General features: G+C 37.3%; 1 protein-coding gene across 8 annotated transcripts in view; it reads left to right on the forward strand.

The window, feature by feature from the left end:
• Nucleotides 1-16,002, forward strand: part of pias1b (protein inhibitor of activated STAT, 1b) — a 152,735-nt gene that overhangs the window by 85,155 nt on the left and 51,578 nt on the right. For all 8 annotated transcript variants that reach the window (XM_087981412.1, XM_087981414.1, XM_087981416.1 and 5 more), the window contains one exon: nucleotides 10,963-11,413. In XM_087981412.1, the coding sequence (XP_087837538.1) occupies nucleotides 10,963-11,413 (451 nt within the window). The remainder of the gene's footprint in view (nucleotides 1-10,962; nucleotides 11,414-16,002) is intronic.

The following is a 16,002-nucleotide window of genomic DNA, read 5'->3' on the forward strand; positions in this document are numbered from 1 at the left end:
TGAAGCCATTTAAGGTTAAGGACAGTGATTGTGTAACAGCAGATGGCTTAAACTTTACTGTTGATGTTCACTGATTGTAATGGTCACCCAATCAATATGTATGTTGTCTTTTCTGGGTGCTCCTCCCTGTAAATGACTATATAATTAATTAAGAAACGGCTCTTCCAGAGAAGACAGAGAACTCGTGTCTCTGTACACATGCGTGATCGTTCTCTCTCCCTCCAGGGCCCACAATAAAGATGAAGGAGGTAAAACTCTGAGCATTTTGCTTTGACTGGGGTGGGTTGGAATGGGACGACAAAACTACAATTATTGTTAGATGTGATTATTGGATAGTATTTACTGAAAAGCTACAATTTGAAGGGCACAGAGAAGAGGCTGGATGATTTAGAAAGTTGTGATTAAGCAATGGCAATCTTCAGTTTTAAAAGTGTGAAAATTGAGATTTGAAGAAATTGCTCATTTTTCCTAGCTAGCACAAAAAAAGTGAAATAATAGAATGTTAATAAGAATAAATCCATATCCTAACGAGCATCAGTGTAGTGGGAGAAGAAGAAAATTATAGCTGGTGCAGGATTATTTGCTGACCTTGCCTTCCTCCAAAAAAAAATTGAGCTCAAATTGGAGAAGAATGAGACCCATGCTCTGTATGTTTATACTGGAGTCTTGCTCTGCTTCAAATTATTTTTATAAAAATAGGCATTATGCTAGTTCCCCTTAAGAAATATCTCATTGTCGCAATCTCTCAGCTTATTAACGCTAAGTTGGTTTTGAATATATGTGCTTTAAATCTTGCTTTTTGTTTTGTTACTCATTTTACCTTCTCGTATAGTTCAGACAGCTCAACCGTTTTGTTCTTGTCACCCAGTCTATTTCTTCATCTTTCTTGGCTACCAAGTGAAATTCGTTCAGTTCTTCAGGCGTTCATCATTTCTGAACAATTTTAATGATATGAATCAACTGTGGATGACATGATACTGGAGACAAATATCGTCTTCAATGTTCAATGGCTTGCACATTCAACAAGCAATCATTGAGTAGCAATTTCTTCAGTTGGTTCCCTGTTGCCCCTGAACTGTGGACTGCAACACAGACCAGATATTGAACCTGCATATTCTAGCTGTGATATTCTTTTATTTCATGGGTGAACAGTAATGGTTTAGTGTGCACTGTAAAATTGAAAACACTCCAGATAACCGCTCATCCACCCTTTGTGATCCAGTGGGTTGAACTCTGATGGCATTCCTAAGGCTCAGTGTCACTGGCCTGTCAGTCATCCTTCAGACATTATCAATCCTAGTTCAGCCTTTCAGGATGAAAGTTAACTCATCTTAGCTTTCAGTGTAATTAAAATGTGCAAGCCATACATATATCTGTTCAACTTTATTTAAGAAATAAAATAATCTTTCTTCACTTTGTTCAAAGTAAGTAGATTTATCTGGTGTAATACTGATTTCCCGCCTTGAGAGTTTTAGGTTACTAGATTTCCTGTGACATGCATGGAACGTTTGATGATGATTTTATAAGGACTGTATTGTATATTCTATGATGCAAATTGCATTAATTTGCTGATACTGTGGCTCTTTGTCCCCTTAAGGCACAATCTAATTGCTGTTAAGTGAATTCTGAGTCTACTCCGAGTTTTCCAAATCGTAAGAACTCTGGCCTTAATAAAAATAAAATGTGCGTGACTGACGAGATAGCTAAAAGTTTAGGGAGAAAATGTGCACAAGGTGTACTGTTTCTGCTGACATTCTTTATCAATGCTTATAGTATTTCCTGCATAATTATATTGTTTGACTTGATTTGTGAAGTTGGTTAGAACAAAACTAGTTCTGTAATTTTATTAAGTTAGTCCACATTTGTTTTGAAATGATTTGTGGTTTTAGACTAAAGTGCATGAAGGAGTGATATTATCTGTTCTGTTTTAAAAATGTCAAGGTTTTGCCAAGATGTCATATCCTTTCTAACTGGCAAAGGTGTGGGAAAGGAATTGGATTATTTCAAGACCAATTTATTTCAATATGTCTTGTTACACTTGTCAAAGTAGATCACATGGTTTCTTCAAATTTATTTATCACAGGTCTCGTTATGCAGGATTGTCTTCCTTTTTTTAGAAAATGGCTTTATATTATTTTAATATTTACCTTTTCAGGTTAGTTTGTCTGTAATTTTTGTTTTGGCGAGTTTCCAGGTGCATGCATGCTTAAACCTTGTCAGTAGTAGCAAAGAGTGATGAGAGTAGATTGTAAATACAAGTTAGCTTTAGAGCCGATGTATTAAAATGATTTTACTGATTTTTAAAATCTATTTAAGATCTTTATTTTGTCTAATTATCTTGTTTCCCTTTGAACCCTAACCTTGCTGGATCGCATTTGCATGGCGACCATTCTTGTTCATGTGATATAGATATTAAATAATAAAAGATAAAGTGCGGAAAAGTGCATTCATGTCATTGCAACAAACCAGCAGAAGACACCAAATAGGACCAGTACACCAAAATTGACTAGTCTCTTACATAATTCAATGTTATTAACATCAGTTCACTATAATGCTGAATTTGTTGAGATCAGGTCATACTGCAAAGAACAGGGTTCGTAAATGGGATTTTCTGGGTTATAATAGCAATTATATTTTGTCAAAAAATGTCGTAGCGGTAAGCTGGTTCTTTTGTTTCAGCTATAGTCATGCAGTTATTCTACTTTACCTTTAAACATTCAGTAATTTCAATGCTGGTGACTGTCCTAAAGAAAAAGAAGTCCAGATGAGATTTGATTCCCTTTGTCTTTCTTTGGTACTGCCTTGAATGATCCTGGTAACTATTTCAGGAAGGTTCTATTTGGTCTCATCTATTTATGTGGGAGTTTTTTAAAGGTGTATATATTTTGCAATACGGAGAAACCTCAATTCTCCAATATTTGATTATCCAAATATCTGATTATCTGGCTAGATCACAGGGTCCCAATGCTGGGCTAAACTATGTTTTCTGGCATTCGATTATCTGGAATTCAGTTAACTGAGCGAAATAATTCCCCGCCCGTGTCCTTCGGATAATCTAGGTTCCTCTGTATTAGTCTACAAATATTTTAAATTTTTTTTGTCCTCTCTTTCAAAATACAAACATCCAAAATCGGAGCAAAAGTACACCATTTTTCCTTTAAACTTGCATTCAGTAAGATGATGGCAGATATGTTTGAGTTTTGAATTCCATATTTTGATCTATCCCCAATAACCTTTAGTTCCTTTTTTCCAGCAAGCATCTACCTCTGCTGTAAAAGTATTTAATGACCCTACTGTCTTCAAGGCAGAGTTTCAGTCTCCTCAACCATTGAGGGGAAAAAAAATTCCATACTCAAAGGGTGTTCACTAATTTTAAAAGTATCTCTAGCTGTGCAGGTTAGGTGAATTGGCCATGCTAATTTGTTCTATAGTGTTCAGGATGTGTTGGCTGGGTGGGTTAGCAGGGTAAATGTCGGGTTACTGGGAAAGGGTGGAGGCGGTGGGTCTCGGTGGAATGCTGTTCAGAGGGTTCGTGCAGACTCAATGAGCTGAATGGCTTCTATTTGCAAGGGATTCTATGATTCTAGTTCTGGTTTGCCTCACGAGGGGAAGCATCCTTCCCAAATCCACCATTCAGAATCCTGTGCACTCCATCAATTCACCTCTTACTTGTCTAAACTTCAGTGGAAACCACCAAGCTTGTCCAACTATTCCCATGAGACAGCCTTTTCATCCCACCTATAGGTCTAATAAACCAACTCTGAACCGCTGCCAATGTATTTGCATCCTCCTTAAATACGAAGACCAAAATTGTCTTTCAAGATGTGGTCTCACCAATGCCTTGAGTGACTGAAGCATATAGTTTCTTTTATATTCAGTTCTTCTTGAAATAAAGGATAATGATGCTATAGCATTTTTGGTTATATGATTAACTATTAACATTCTGTGATGCACACACTAGAATATCTAAGTCTCTCTACAGACTCATCTTTATCCATAGCGCATGTAACTCTTTGAAAGAACTCCAATAACTTGGTTAAATGTGATTTTCCTTGATGATTCTTACCAATTAGCCTTTGAGCTTTCTTAACTGTGTGTCTATAATCTCTTGTTGATTAATTTTAACACCTTCCTCATGACAGACATCAAGCTAACTGGAAACAAAAATAAAAAATTGCGGGAAAAGCTCAGCATGTCTGGCAGTGTCTGTAGAGAGAAATCAGACTTAATGTTTTGGGTCCAGTGACCCTTCCTCAGAACTCAAGCTAACAGGCCTTACTTTCCTGTTTGCTGACTCCCTTACCCTTGAATAGGGTGATAATATTTGCTACTTTTAAATCTAATCGAATGTTTCCTGAATCAAAGGAAGTTTGGAAAATTAACACTTGCTAGCTCATAGATCACCTCTTTTAAGATCCTAAGGAATGAGAGTTTATGCTTGAAATGTCGATTTTCCTGCTCCTCAGATGCTGCCTGACTGGCTGTGCTTTTCCAGCACCACACTCATGGCTCTGATCTCCAGCATCAGTAGTCCTCACTTTGTCCCAGCTCTATCAGCTTGCTTTGTACCACTTCCCTCGTGATGGTGATTTCATTAAGATACTTTCTTGCTTTCATCTGACTTACAACCAGTACTAAAATTTTTTTTGTATACTCTGCAGTAAAAAATATGATTTGTTTGTTGCAAACAAATGTGGACAAGTCTAGACAGTTTCAACAAATTATTCTATGCTTGGTCCATCTTGAGTCAATTATCAAGGTCTGCTTTCATGCAGGGATCCTTCTTTGCTGATGGGGATTGCCTTGGCAAAAAATATGTGAAGAGCATAATTCAAAGATCTGACTTGAATGTTCCCATTTTGTTGAAAGTGACTGTGGTTAAACTTGGTGAAATCACGTGCAAATGCATCCTTGTCGTCCATTGCAGGAAACCAAATTATATGCAGCACCCTGTCTGATTTAACTGTGGAAGTACACTGGACTTTCTCCTATATAATGAATACATAACCAATAAATGATTGCAAGAATTGAGATGGACACCGACATAATTTGTTTAATACGTGAAGTACTATTGACTATTCACTTTACACCAACTAATTTTTCTCTCAAATCTTACATGCTCTTTCACTTCACTGTGGTGGCTGTGGGAAAATATGAGTGGGATTTAAATGGATTCCAAATGTTTGTGTGACAGCACACTAGTTCACCAAAGTGGTTCATACCTATAGGTATTTTGTAATCATCCTGTTCAGCAGTGCTATTACACATTTCTGGACCAGGCAGGACCTGACCGCGGTTTTCTCACTCAGAGGTAGAGACACTGCCACTGTGCTACAAGAGTCTTCAGAAATGTGCTGCAGATATTTTCAATTAACCTGTTCACCTCTGGAGCATACCAGTGTGACAGTTTGAGTTTTGAATCCAATGCGATATGCAGGATTCAGAACAATACTTGGTGTCAGATGGTGACAATATGTTACACTCAACCAAAGAAGAACTAATCTATTAATGCCTTAATTAAAATTTTTAATCATTGTTTTCCAATCTCTTTTTGTCTTGGACCATTTATCTTGCCTTCTCCAGTAGAACTACAATCCTTCAAGATCCCTGCTCTTCCCTGGCCCTGTAGGAATACCAAATTCTGATCCAGACACCATTGTCAACTGTTTGTTTTTTGTGCTAAGTGTCTTGGGATGTTTTATAATGATAACAGCCCAATTTGAGCTATGATTGTATGGTCCACTTGCTATTCTTTTGCATTTTTAATAAGAACTGCAATATGGAGAAGGAAGGTAAAGGAATGGTTCTACTAGGAATTAGCAGCGGTTATTGAGGTAACAGAGATTTTCATCCTGATTAAACAGAGCCTTGTTTTAGAACACAATTCAGTTTATTTCTTTATTGCCTTGCAAACTTCTATATATTGGTGTCATTTAAGTTGTGTTTTGCAAAAGTACTGATTGTTAGTTAAATGTCAGCAATGTTATTGATTTTGTATTGTTGGGAGTGTGTAGAGTTAAGCTGAAAAGATGTGCTGGATTTTACATTTCACACCATGAGACTTTGAAAGGTGAATTGGATAAATGCAATTTTGAATTCTCTTGCATTGAACTGTGAAGAAAATCTTTGCTTCACTTGACTGATTTGCAGCATTAGAAGAGTTGAGGACAGAGTGGAAGAAGCATTTGTATACTTCCACCTATAATAAAATACAATTGAAGGGTATCATAATTGACATACTGAGCTTGTGAGATTGCCAGTGAGAGAAATGTAGGCTGGAGGTTGTGTTTGGACTAAAGCAAATTGATCAACAAAGTGAAAGGAGCTTCTTTCAGGTTGTTTGTGATGTACCTAACTTGGGAATGTACTAATATCTTTCATTCTGAGCACCAAATTGACAAAAAGTTGAAGTTCTGCCTCTATCAGCATTCTATGCTTCCGGCACTCGTATGAGCCTAACCATTTTTTAAAAGGTGCTGTAGGTGAGCCAATGAAACTTAGTACCATTTTGTTTTGATTATCCCCTAAGCTGAACTGATTCTAGGGAATGTTACATTTCACACACTTCAGTACTGAAACAAATCCTCTTTGTAATCACAATGGGCTTATTACTTTTACTCTTTTGAATTCTGTAAATGTAGAGTACTTCCCAAACTTGTGCCTCGAGCTCCCAATCAGATTTGTAGCAGTGAAGTCTCACTGCCAACTCCTATTTCCTGTTCTGATCACTTTTTTTGAAGTGGTTAGAAAGGCATGCAACTACAATGTTCGAATCTTCCTTACATTGTGAACAAAAAACACAAAGCCAGTCCTTTTATTTAAGGTACAGAACAAGCAATTGCTTTGATCTTTGCTTGTCTCTTCAGGGTGAATTTAGAATGATGAGGAGCTCTACTCTAAGCAGGTTTCATTATCGTTTTAAAATGAAAGTTGAGCTTAGAATATCTGTCTTCCCTCCTGTTGGTAAAAGGCACTTGCAGTGCAATGGTTGTATCTGCCTGTAGAAAGTCTCAGTGTGAACAGGTTCAAACTAATACTAAGAAAGTTAGTTCAGTATGCTTACATCAGAAATGATTGCGCATTAACGAGTAGAATTAAAAATTATAAATGAGAAATGCATGTTGCTAGCTGTGACCTGCACAGTGTTTTGCAAAATGGAAATAATGGATTTAAGGGCGGTCAAGACAAATGCCCGGGGAAGACCAGGTTAGAAAGATGTGTAGATGGAGATAGTGTGGTAGACGGGGTCTGTGGAAACTGGACCATTTGGGTTGAATGGTGACTTCAGGACAAACTGAAATGCTGCACAATTAACGAAGTAGTTTTGAACTGTAGTCACTGTTGTAATGTTGGAGAACTGGGCACACAGCAAACTTCCACAAATGCCAGTGTAATGATGACCATTACTTTAAAATAAACTATTCGTTGTTTAAGGGAAAGCTATTAGCCAAGGGGTTGGGGAGAACTCGCTCTCTTTTTGAAATAGTGCCAAATGGTTTTTCACAACACTAATTTGAAAAACAGTATCTCCAAACATGGCAGCATTCTCTCAGTGCAACCAATAACCAAGCTAGATTTTCTTCCCATTCAGTTACTTGTGTGGCACTTGAATTCACAACCTTCTGACTCCAGAGGTGAAAGTGCTAACAACTGAATCACAGCTGACACCTTTGGAAAAATTGAAGACTGAATTCTGTAACAAGCTCTTAAATTTAGGAATAGTTAGAGTCATAGAGAAGTACAGCATGGAAACAGACCCTTCAGTCCACCTTGTCCATGCTGACTAGAAATCCTAAACTAATCTAGTCTCATTTGCCAGCACTTGGCCTATATGCCTCTAAACCCTTCCTATTCATTTACTCATCCAGATGCTTTTTAAATGTTGTAATTGTCCCAGCCTCCTCCACTTCCTCTGGCAGCTCATTCCATTCACTCACCACCCTCTGCATGAACAAGTTGCCCCTTAGGTCTCTTTTCAATCTTTCCCCTCTCACCCCAAACCTACACCCTCTAGTTCTGGAGTCACCTGCCCCAAAGAAAAAACCTTGTCTCTTTACCCTAACCAAGCCCCTCATGATTTTATAAACCTCTAAGATCACCCCTCAGCCTCCGACACTCCATGGAAAACAGCCTTTTCAGTTCAAACCCTGCAATCCTGGCATCATCCTTTGCAAACATTTTTTGAACTACAAGTTTGACAATATCCTTCCGATAGGAGGGAGACCAGAATTGCACACAATATTCCAAAAGTGGCCTATCCAATGTCCTGTACAGCTACAACATGACTTTACAGCTCCTATACTGGAAGCTCTGACCAATAAAGGAAAGCATACCAAAAATCACTTTCACTATCCTATCTAGCTGCGACTGCACTTTCAAAGAACTATGAACTTTCACTCTAAAGTCTCTTCGTTCAGCAAAACTCCCCAGGACCTTGCCATTTAAGTGTATAAGTCTGCCCTGATTTGCCTTTTAGTTTGACTGGATGGGAAAATAAATACTTAACTTTTCACTTAACCCTACAGAGTTAACAAAATGGATTGTGTTGCCCATTGTCCAAGTCTGCAGAAAGCTGACCATGAACCAGACTGGTGGTTTCATATTCTTCCTTTTCCATTCATTGAGGGGATCTTGATGAAGTATTAAGCTGTTTCTATTTGAAATAAATTGGTTAATTGTTATAATTTGGATAGCTGAAATACTAATTGAAAGGTAAAAATGTCTTCAGACCCTCCTTTTACATCATACTTAAATACTAGTGTGCTGCTTGTGCCACTAAACTGTGCCATTAACGTGGCTGAAATGGATTGTACTCCTTCACAACATTTCTGCATCAAAGCTGTCACCACTATATGTTGAATGTGCTGCAGTATCACCTTCTGTTTTGATTGAGATGGAAGTAGATACTTTTTTTTAAAAAAAAATAATTTTGTTGCATCGCAGTTAGGTTCGACCTCACCAATCACGAGCAGCAACAGCAGTTTCTCCGGAATCATTCAAAGATGTTTATTGGCCTGCAACTCTGGACTTCTGACAAAGTAAAGAAGGGGACACAGTGTTAAACACTGAAGTTCATTATAGTTTTGAGTCTGACAGGTTTGGCTTTTGGATTTATGAGTATTTGCACAAGTTGTTACATCATAAACTCAAACTTGGCGAATACCTACCTGAAATTCACTGGCTGTCAGTGGTGCAAAATCCTGATTGTACAATGCCAATGTAAATTATTCCATTTGACTGATGGATTGCAAAAAAGTAACACTAGCTGCTAATCTGTCCAAAATGCTACCTTTATTTTAGGCTAGTTAACAAATGTTAGTTAAAGTGTGATGAGTATAGACTCTGGTAGTTCACTGAAGCCTGCCTTCTCACCTTGCCCCGCGGTGGCAGAGTGGCCCCCTGAAGCTACACAACCGCTTTTATATATCTAATAGAGAGAAATGACTGGTGCACTTTGGCTGAATCTTAGACATTTTAAAAGTAATAGCAGAAACCGCATTTTGTATTGTGTGTGATGCTTTGAATTTTTTTTAAAGGCATATGTTACTTAAATCATTCAGCAGTTTGAATTTGTTTTGACAACCAAAATCAACTTTGTGTGCAGAGCCTCATGGAGTTGCTCGAGGAGAAAGTGAGGACTGCAGATGCTGGAGATCAGAGCTGAAAATGTATTGCTGGAAAAGCGCAGCAAGTCAGGCAGCATTCAAGGAACAGGAGAATCGACGTTTCTGGCATAAGCCCTTCATTCCTGAAGAAGGGCTTATGCCCGAAACATCGATTCTCCTGTTCCTTGGATGCTGCCTGACCTGCTGCGCTTTTCCAGCAACACATTTTCAGCTCATGGAGTTGCTGGTAACATAGGAGACAAATAGCAATGTTGCAAAAACATCATTCTGCAGCTTTCAGAGCTGATAAGTACTGTAAACTGCATGCACTTCTGTTATAAACATTGCTTTGCCAAATCTGCAGTGGTTACAGATCTGTTGAATGTGGAGATAACTAACTTATCCCTCCCTCTAGACCTGGAGGCCTGGGTTGCAGTACCATCTGCTCTAATGGTGTGTTATAGCATTTCTGAACATGTTGATTTAAAAATATCCGCAGTATCTCCTTTAAAGTTAATTCACCATTGTACTATATTATTTTGCCTGTGGAAAGAAATGAAAAAAGTATTGTATCAGCATTAATTGTTCCATTAATACTGACTCCTTTCCAGCTGCATGGTAGCTTATGTGTGCTATGTTTAAATAAAACTTTTGATAAGTGCTGCCACGGTGTACCTGGAAACCTACAAGTGCACACTTTTTTGCAGCAACAAATTGAAGTTTATTTAAGGGCTTTCAAAAATAATTTAATGGAAGTAATCTGGAAAAGTAACAAGAAGTTGAATCGTCATCTACAATATAATGTGCAAATAGATTCTAAAAGAGGTTGTTGAGTCTTGCTTCCAAAACTGCATCTTTTAGCAGTTTAAACTGGTAAACTTGTAAAATTTGGACAAATAGATGGGTAATTTCTATAATGCAATCCAATGATAAATAAGATCTCAGTATCAGTATTAATTTTGAATTGAAACAGTCAATGATGTGCTAATGCATGTTAACTCAACCAAAATGCCAATAGTTGAAGTCAGATTGGCAAATAGCCTTACTTCGTCCATAAGGTCCTCCATATTTATATCTGTACAGCTTTCTGAATTTGACTTTGGAAAAAAATATTTAAGTGAGGTTGTCTGTTGCTTCCATATTAGGCTTGTTGAAGGCTATTGGATTTTGCATTATGTACTGCTTAGACTGGGCCCTAATTTGACAACTTTAATTGATTTATAATGCCATGAATGAGGTGTAATATTTTTGTGGCACTAGCCCTGTGAATACAAGAACATTGTATTAATTAATCACAAGACAACATTTTCCTATTAATGATTTTTCTCTCTCCTTTATTTTCCCAATCCCTTTAAAGCAAATGGTTATGAGCCTTAGAGTGTCGGAGCTTCAAGTGTTACTGGGCTATGCAGGACGGAACAAACACGGTCGTAAACACGAACTCCTAACAAAAGCATTGCATTTGTTGAAAGCTGGCTGCAGCCCAGCTGTTCAGATGAAAATTAAGGAACTATATAGGCGGAGATTCCCACAGAAGATTGTGACACCCGCTGACCTGACCCTTTCTTCTGTTCATTCAACTTCAACTTCCATGACTACACCATTGTCACCAGCTGCTATCCCACAGCTCCCCTACGATGGGCATGCAACAACATCTCCACTGCTTGCTGTTTCTCTGTTGGGACCTAAACACGAACTAGACCTGCCACACCTGACATCATCGCTCCATCCTGTCCATCCGGATGTAAAACTGCAGAAATTGCCCTTTTATGACATTCTTGATGAACTGATAAAACCAACTAGTCTAGGTAAGAAACAGGTGCCCAAAATAGACTTATTTTGTTGCCATTTCTATAGTGCTTGAGATGAACATAAGAAATCCAGTTCAATAAACCAATATTATTCTATCTGAGAATACTTATGTCGTGATTTGTTTTCAGTAGCTGAAATATTTCTTGTAACCACGACAGTTAGACTATTTTAAGATACAAATAGTTGGATGATTCATAATCTATCTTGTTTTTACTTCGTAAGTTTATCTGTTGTTAACTGTTAAATGATAAATTTAATTCTGTGTCCATATTTGTATGTTCACCCATGAGCAGTGACCAATTTTGGACTTGTATGATTGTTACATTTTCTTTTATCACACGAATCATACATTGAATTGAATTCGCTTTCTACTGAAGAGGCATGGAGTGCTTTTCTAACACTGAGATTGGTCCGCACATTCCATGTTCTTTGGATTTTGCATTGTGTCTCCATCAGTGTACTGACTGACTGCTAAAAGAATGGAACAAATCTTAGGACAATATATTAAAATACAGCTTTTGTTGATTTTCTTTGGAGGCTGGTGGATAAAGAAGTTGCATTATGTCAGGCAATCCAACACTGTGGCTTATTTTGAAAATGTTATACCCTCTTATGTAGTTATTTTGCACTCTGACCTGCACCTCTTCCAAACAAAATCCTTCAAACCATCCTTGCAATCTGTCCAGTGCCTCTACTGGTTTTAATAAAATATTAACTAGAACCTCACCTGTGGTCTAACCAGTGTTCAATGCACTCTAGCATAATCTTTCTAGTTTTAATTCCAGAAGTAGCGTCTTTATGTAACTTGCAGCATTTTGCATATTTGTGGTCTAGAACCCTTTGCTCTTTGCCTCATTTAGATACTTGTTTTGCAATTTTGACAAAGTAACATGTTGTTGAAGATCTTTGTCTAACATTCATCAAGACAGATGCAAAGATGCCACATTTCAAAGGGAGCAATGATTTATAATACACGAGGGAAGGTTTGGTTGCTGAATAGAATCTGATTTGTCAATGTGTTGCTGTGGAGGATGCACCATTGTCACAATGCTTTTGTGTAATACAAAAAGGTGCAATTTTGGGGCATGTTCCTTTTTACCTATAAAAGATAGATCCCTCCATAAGAAAATGTATAGCTTCTATCATGGATATCTTCTGGGTTGACTGAATGGTGACCTCTTCTAAATTAGTTTTCATGTATTAGTATGTACTTTATATTGAAGTCACAATTGTTAGTTTCATTCATTGTAAATATGGAAAATATGAAGCAAATGTTGACTTTTCAGAGATACATTTATTCACACTTGCATATTCTTTCTCTTCCACTTCTTTGTTCCTGACCCCATCCCTAGTCACACACCCAATTCTCACAGTTTTTTGGGAGTTGAAGTTCCTGTTTCGAAAACTTCATTTTGCTCTTTTTTTTCATTTTCCCCAATAATTGAGTCTTGATCAACAAAGTTGTTTAACATTGCTATCTTTTTCTATGGAGGAATGTAAATGAACCAAGCTGTACATTTAGTCACTTGTGACTTTTTACTGCAGCTTAGGAGTTCAGCTCCCTGCCTTGATGGTGCTATCTATGTTTAGCTATAGTGTCAAAGGTTTGCTGGAATGAGACATGTTTACATTTTTTCAAACTATATAAACCTTTTGCATCAATCTACTAACTTGTTGGAAAATTCTTGTCAAAGTAATTGGTCTTGTAATTCAGTGTTAGTAATGTGTTGTACTGTTTTCATTTTTGTTTCACAAAATACAGTATTTTTCCCACCATAATTTTTAAAAGTTTTTTTTTCAAACAAATTTTCAGTTTTGTAAGCTAGGTTGCACTTGGGTACTGAAGCAAAAAAAGTGCCTCCTTGCTGCATTTTAATAGTTTGCAGTCAGAATTTGAGAGAGAGCAGAAGTCTCAAGTGCACTTCAAGGACTTTGTACTCTGGAAACATGTCACTACTGATAGCAATGATCGTAAGAGTTAAGATACTAAACGCCCAAGTTATTTATAGCGAATGGGTAGATTACGAAATATGTTGCTATCAGCAGTAACCTGAAACGCTGTCTCCATGTTTCTGCATGGAATCCTGCCAGCAAGTTTACTGAAAATACATACCACTAGAAGAAATCACTATAACATTTTCAACAATGACTGGCAAAAGACTTTTGGGGTTTTGCAGGGTATCTTTGCATAAAAGGCTTTGTTGAAATGAAAGCATGACTTAAATACCATTTTGTTTTTAAAAATGTGATTGATCACATCTATCAGGTTAGAAATGCAAGTTTGGATCTGAACAAAACTTATATGCAGTTTGTTCCATAGACAGGATTCCTTCCCATTCTGCAACCAAATCAATATTTCCTTTATCCATAAATGCTGACATACTGAGGGTTAAGGCAAATGGAGACTGGCATTTTTTTTTGGGTACCTCAAGATGACTATTTTTCATGTGTAGTTCTATTTGCCTCAGTGATCTTTTTGGATGAATAGGTCTACACCTGCTGCTGTCCCAATGGGAGCCAAACAGAATCCACATGCATGACCTTTTCAGCAGGGAGGGTATCCTGATGCATTGTAGGTTAGAGGAGCTCAGCTGGAAATTGTGGGTTGTGAATGTTGACTGGAAGCATTGTGGCTAGCAGTGGTGCAATCTACTTGTATAGTCTGCTGACACTCTCCTATAATTCATGTGAAGAGTAAGGAAACATAGGGGCAGTTGGTATCTATGAAAGTGTACCATGCTCATCAGCGTCTTTAAAAAGGCTCAGGAGAGGGAAGGAAAGAGATTTTAAAAGTTGTGTCATTGATATTTGAAGCTCAATCAGCTCACAAAAACTGTTATTTAATCCTCTCCGTTTATGACTTGCATTATAGTTTCCCAACATTTGTATTTTGATTAATGTTACTTATCTCGGATGGGCAGTAACAGGTTGGGCTCCTCTGTAATTTAGAGATTTTCTGGTGCCTTGGAAAGAGTTTACTTACGTGTACTCCACCCTGTAAAGCTTAAACATTAAACACTTTGCTCTTTTTTTGGGGGGAAGATCACAAAAAATTATTTAGTTGCAGTTTGTTGTTTTTATTGCATAAATAAAATACAGTGCTGAAGGTGATTTTCTTTCACTCTAGGCATGTCCCTCATTTTAACTACCCATTCACAATTGTAGAGAGTACAGACTTTCATTTGAGTTCTCAAGTATGCTGACATATTTATTTACAGAGTGAGTGTGCAGTTTGATACTTGCATTAGGTGTACATTGATACCAGAATTCTTAGTCTGACTGTTTACTTGGGACCAGTGTAAATCTCGACGTGAGATAACTGGCTTAGTGTTGGTTTCTGTAGATGAAGGGATAGGTAAGGCAATGCTCTGCTACTCCTGCTGGTTAACAGTTGTTGCCAGGTTATTTTATGTATTATTGGTATGAATGGTTCTCCTCTGACTTGTGAAGAATCGGTCAACCTGAGAGACTACACTAAAGATTAAAATTGAGGAACAAAGTCAGAATTGATTTTATACAGTGTCACAGAAAAATTGTAGAATACATTACCAAGAATGCTTTTGAATTGATAAAAGTTCAAGATAATTGGATATATTTCTGGCGATAACTGTCTTTTGAAGTATATGAGCGGTGGCTAATGGAAATTTGAAAAAGGTGCTTGAGCCTGATGGTCTCTGCATGTATATGAACTAACAAAACAGGGATAATCTTTGCACAAAGACTGCTGTAAAGTCACAATTTTCTTCAGTGATTCCAAGGGCAAATGTGAGATTTAATTGTCTTTATGTTCTGTGTTGCGTGTGTTGTTTTTGTATCTTTGAATCAAATGTTACATATGAAGGGTATTGCTTTGTTGGCTGAATGTGTACTTAGGTAATGACTCTTCAATAAATAGCATCAGTGACTAATAGAATGAAAAGCACATAGATTCTTTGTGAAAAAAATACAACTGCCAGGTGTGTTTTTTATGATGGACCTTGGCACAATTTTTCCCTGTTTATCATTGATGTCGCTTTGAGTAGATAACAACACGAACAAAGTTCACCTTTCTGGTTGTATCTCACAATGGCTAAAGGAAAATGAATGTTAGAAGAGGACAGGATCACACCAGACTGTGATGCTTCGTCAGGCAAACAACTTATGTTCATTTTCTTGGTTTCCACATGAAGAATATTGTCTAGGATACAAGAGAACTGCTTCTGGAATTTTAACCAAGCAAGTAGTTGTACCTTTGAAAGAGGGGTTGTTTGGAGAAAATTACAAGTAATTATCTGTTTAACTCATAAAGCAGATGTTCTCTAAACAACAACAAAACATAGAATTGGGTGTGCAATATTTATTTTTTGACAATGTTGTGAGAATAGATTGAGTTTTTTTCACTGCACTTGAACTCACCCATGAACACTATTGATTTTATATTGAAATTAATTGCAAATTAGAGGGCCTAAAGTGGCACATCATCTACAGAATATCTTGAAGCGGTATGAAAAGAAAAATCAAACTTATACCTCCTCAACTAACTAGTTTGAAAATGGACAATAATGGACATACATTACGACACAGAGTAAGTCCCCATTGCTAATTT

This window comes from Chiloscyllium plagiosum, unplaced genomic scaffold (assembly GCF_037043375.1).
Source record: "Chiloscyllium plagiosum isolate Xiang-an unplaced genomic scaffold, Cpla_swu_hap1 HiC_scaffold_39, whole genome shotgun sequence".
In the NCBI taxonomy this organism is placed as follows: domain Eukaryota; kingdom Metazoa; phylum Chordata; class Chondrichthyes; order Orectolobiformes; family Hemiscylliidae; genus Chiloscyllium; species Chiloscyllium plagiosum.